This window comes from Mugil cephalus, chromosome 10 (genome assembly GCF_022458985.1).
Source record: "Mugil cephalus isolate CIBA_MC_2020 chromosome 10, CIBA_Mcephalus_1.1, whole genome shotgun sequence".
Classification (NCBI taxonomy): domain Eukaryota; kingdom Metazoa; phylum Chordata; class Actinopteri; order Mugiliformes; family Mugilidae; genus Mugil; species Mugil cephalus.
Window position 1 is genome coordinate 4288863 of NC_061779.1, and position 5140 is coordinate 4294002.

The 5140-nt window shown below is 40.1% G+C and overlaps 1 protein-coding gene across 22 annotated transcripts in view; it reads left to right on the forward strand.

Annotated features, from left to right (window-relative positions):
* Nucleotides 1-2080, forward strand: part of mical3a (microtubule associated monooxygenase, calponin and LIM domain containing 3a) — a 93607-nt gene extending 91527 nt beyond the window's left edge. For all 22 annotated transcript variants that reach the window (XM_047596200.1, XM_047596199.1, XM_047596198.1 and 19 more), the window contains one exon: nucleotides 87-2080. In XM_047596200.1, the coding sequence (XP_047452156.1) occupies nucleotides 87-271 (185 nt within the window). In that variant the 3' untranslated portion in view covers nucleotides 272-2080. The remainder of the gene's footprint in view (nucleotides 1-86) is intronic.
* The last annotated feature ends 3060 nt before the right edge of the window (nucleotides 2081-5140 follow it).

Genomic DNA, 5140 nt, shown 5'->3' on the forward strand with positions numbered 1-5140 from the left:
GTGACTATTAGAATACCGATTAGCCGGCAGCTCCGCTCGCTTCGGTCCGTCTCAATCTCACCGCCCGTTTCCTTTTCCCGTCTCAGACCACCTGAAAACGGAGAAGGAGCTCGCTCAGGAGAAGCAGATCCTGAACGAGATGTTGGAGGTGGTGGAGCAGCGCGACGCCCTCGTGGCCCTCCTGGACGAGCAGAGGCTTCGGGAGAAGGAGGAGGACAAGGACCTGGAGGCCGTCATGCTCTCCAAGGGATTCAGCCTCAACTGGGCCTAACAAGGGAGGGAAAAAAAAAAAAAAAAAAAAGTTTTGGGAAATGAGCACGACTTTGTCACGGGCGTCCTCCTCCTCGCCAGGTCTGCCGACGCTCGCCGACACGGGCGGTCGGTGTAAAACTGTCACACCTGCAGCAGTGAATGTGTAAAGAACCCCCCCCTCCCCGACTCGACACACACACTACGGCCGCCTCTGACGCTGGAGCAGTGTGCAGCGTTTACATATCTTCAGGCTCTAGTCTGAGTTAATCACTTGGTAGTTCTGCCTGCTCTGCCTCTCTGTGGGTGGACAGGCGAGCGCGTTCACGACTTTATCGTCCCCGGCCTTCGAAGCGGATCATCTCGAGCTAAGGGGGTGAGTGGGGTGCTTTCGGGGAATGTTTAAAGACTCAAATATTTAAAGGGAAGAGTGCAGTTCGGGTCCTGCTGATGTAAAGCGACTGTAAAAAAAAAAAGAAAAATCTGTGTTTCTGTGTATAGTTGTGTAGGACGTGTCACATATTCAGCAGACGAGGGTCCTGTCATTTCCACTACAGACTGTTAGAGAGGAATGTGAAACAGAGTCTCCAGGCTCGGCCTGACCGGACGGATCCATCCTCTGAAGCAGCAAACACACTTCCGCATCCTCATGAACCACAAACATGCCATAAAAAAAAAAAGCTCCGCGCTATTTCCCCTACAGCTTGTTTAGTGAGTCGACGCTAAGAATTCATTAAATATGGCCATGGGTTTTTTTTTTTTTTTTTTTTTTTTTATGTATTTATTATTTTTGTTTGCTTTTAACAGTTTTTTTCTTTTTTTTTTTTTTGCATTCACAGGAGAGTGCCCAGAATCTCATTATCTTGCACTTGTGCGTTGCTCCCGTGCACTCATAAGCCACTGCACGTCAGGAGCAGAGGCTGCAGGCACATAGAAAAAGTTTGTCTTTGAAACCTAGGACGTCGAGGACAGACTTGACTTTTGAGTGTGAACATTTATGCGTTTTCCTCGATGATGACGGGCCGCTCCGTGAGACGCCGCTCACTGTACGTGACACTGACGGTTTACAGATCCTTACTCATGTTCAATGTAATATTTTAACGGTTCCTGCTACGAGTAAACAGCAAAGCGAGTTAACACGCGAAAAGGGTTCTTGTTTTAACAGTGTCATGTTCTTAATGGATCACTGCTGTTAACGGGAGATCATATCACTCAATTTGTGCCACAGGACTGTCTCCGCTACCAGTATCTAAGGACTACGCCACACACACACTACGGGACAATAAATGGCAGTGTTAATACTTCACCTTTGAACGAGATGCCTTTTTTTCATTTTCATTCTTCTTGAATTATAGTTTAGTTTAGCTGTTTTTCTCCACTCCAGATACTTTTATATCACACAGAAAAAACCCAAACGGATCATTTAAAACGGGGCAAAGTGCTTTACGAGCGATTTGCATCAACCACTTTTATCTGGTGGCTCAAGTAACAGCAGTAAAACCCCTCTGTTTTACAGCACAGAAACACTAGAGGCTATATTTATGACTTATGGTATGAGCTGTGAATAAGAGAAACGAAGTTACATAACTTTAAGGGTCGTTTGTTTTAGATGGCGTGTGATGCGTTTGACACGATTGTATTGATATTTATTAACATGTGTGCAAATTGTATTATATGTATAAAAAAAAACAACAAAAAAAATTGAATCCTAATTTTTAAACTGTTCGGTTGACACATGACTTGTAATGTAAATGCTTCATGTAGCTGAGACGCATAGGGGTGTTGGATGTATGCTGAAGACGGCAATAAAACAATGCAGTTGTTCTTTTCACTTCGTCTGTCCACTGAAATCCGGCTGTTTAATTGTAGTTTGGTTATGGGTTATGAGTCTGAAGGTTAGAGCTACTATTGAATGACCCCCCCCCCCCCTTGAGTCCTAGCCAGCCCGACATCTCACTACTGCTCCAATTTCATAAATAATTGGGTGTTTATTTCTGCAGAGAACATCATGTACTGTGGCAAAGAAAATGAACTGTAAACCCAAATTCATACACTGCTTATATAATGCAGTCAGACCACATGGAAGAAGAGATGGAAGAGAAACAGCCTGTTAACGGCGGTTAAGTGTTTCATGAAGTTGGAGGGCTCATATGAGAGAATAAACAAAGGCACAAGCGAAAAAGTCTTTATAGATCCCAGTGTTAAAATAGAAAAATATCTTAAATTTTCGATAATGCACTCAACATGAACTTTGCTGCGTCTTGTCCTACTGGTTACTGTCTGTTATATTCTCTTAACCGTTACTGATGTCACCAAGTCCAAAAAAGCATTGAATAAGGTCAGCTGGACTTGTAGAATTTTCTTGAAATTTTCTTGAATTTTCTTGAATTTTCAAGAAAATTCTACAAGTCCAGCTGACCTTATTCAACGCTTTTTTGGATTACCATGACCTGGATGACTGAGAACCTTCACAGACATGATGTCACCAAGGATCCGTTTTTCCTCTAGTGATTAAGACAACTGGTTTCTCTGAACACATCTGGACAAGTAAACGACACGACACAGTGTAAAATAGATGGAATAGTCCTTTAATAAGTAATCGACCCTTTTATGGCCTACATCCAGCTTACATCACGGCAGTTAGCTGGAGGCTAAACCCACAGCGGGTACCGTTATCAAAATCGTCATCTTGTTGTTTGTATCAGTGGTTCTCACCTGGTCTGGCTCTGGGACCCACTATCACCCCTTAATGACAAGCATTTAATGACCCAACATTTTCAACTTCTCAGATTTATTTATTGTGCAGTTTGAACCTGACGTAGTAGAATAGAATATCACAGAAATATAATAAACCAAAACAACCAGCAAGTGGCAATGCTAGAGAGGGAACTATCCCCTCTCTAGCATTGCCACTTGCTGCATTTTAATTAAAACCAAAATGCCTCTCTTCAGTAACTTCAGCCTTTTCTTATTTAACAGACTCAACAGAGCTTTCATGCACAAACACAAAATAAAAAAAGTCTCAAATGTAGCTTTAGCCGAGTACCCACAACAATGTGCTATTACAACTATTCGGTCATTTATTCAAGCATTAATCATAAGGCTGACATGACAGTCAGTACATTTCACTAACAGCCATTTTTCACAGACTCAGTTGGTGTTTCCATGCAAAATTAATGAAATCCACATCCCATATAATCTGCATCGTACCTGTGTTGCACCATGCTAAATTAGCATCATGGAAACAAACTTTAGGGATGGCCACCTACTGGCAAGTGAAACGATGTCACCATGGCACGGTTGATTTTTATTTTTATTTTTTTTTTCTTAACAAAGCATAGCATTAACCAGCGACCTATTGAAAACAGGCCTGCGATCCACTTTTGGGTTGTGATCCACCAGTTGAGAATCACTGGCTGATATTCCGCCGTTAGCCTTAATTACAGCATACATTCACTTTACTCACAAGATTTATTTCCATCCAACGTTGCATTAATTTTTCACCAGCATCTTGTATTGATGATGAGTCTGACCACTGATCAAAGCCTTCTCCAGCACATCCCATTGATTCTCAATAGGGTTAAAGTCTGGAGTCTGTGATATTGAAATATGCCCGCGCTATAGGGGAAATCTAAATGGTTGTTTTGAAAAAAGAAACCTCATTGCATTTGGGGTTAAATAACTTGTTGCCAGCTGAAAAATAATCACCACAGCAGTAATTATCCAATAGGAGGCGTGTACCTATTTGCTTAGTTAAACCTAGGTGGTGATTTATTTAAGTGCAGCTCCAAACTAAAATGTAAGCACATACAAGTTGCCACTGTGAGTCAAAAATATTGGAGAACTTTTGGCTAAACACAAGAAAATTATTAGATGATCATTAAAAATAGCTCATACCAGAAAAGTTGGTGTAATGTGCTGCACTGATACTTTGAGAGCGAGATCCATTTACTTAATATTTTGCTAAATGTAACACAGCTAACAACATTTTGCTTTTTCAGTTAGCTCCTGACCATTATCCCATGTAATAGCCTCCATTGGCATTAGCCTCTACAACTGCTGCATATATAAGACATTTGTAGTTAACTACGCTTAACAAATGAGATGTAGGTTACTTACCTACCAGCCATGCTAGTGCAGTTAGCTGTCTCAATGTAGGTTCGTTTTCCTGCTTAGACAGAACTTCGGCTTGCACGTCACAAAACTCAACTGTTGTATCTATGTTAGTTAAGTCTAGAACCATTTAGGCATAATTTTAGACATATTTTCATTTTCTCTTTGGTGTGCATGCTTGGTTTCATTTTCAACTAGCCAGCCATTGTTCAGTGGGTAATTCTATCATATCCTCCATTCATTGTGTTATTGAGCACAGGAAGGCTTTTCATATCCTGTCTATTAATGATGATTACTAACCACAGACAGTATAATAGAATAGAACAGAATAGAATTCCCTTTATTGTCATTATACGGTGTACAACAAGAGTTTCTCCTTTTCAGTGCAAAAAAACTCAAGTACGGTACATACAAAGTAGAACAGTGCAAAGAAGGTATTTACAAAGATTTACAAGCTAAAGTTAAAATACTAATACTAAAAAATATGAAAATATACAAGAATTATAAAATATATCTTGTTTTTTATATATATATAGCAGCTCTGGTAAAAATGTAAACATGTATTGCACAGTTAAGGGATCTGTTTAAAATTTTTTTAAAAAAAAATTGGCAAACGAAACAGACCCAGAGGGGATTTTTATTTGATTTATTTATTATTTTTTCTTTTTGTCACAACACGTGTAAAGATGAATTAGATTAAATCTTACTTCACGTGTGGTTTTAAAGGGGGTTGCTCATGCACTTATTTTGAAAAAAGACAAAGTGCTAAAGGTAAGTT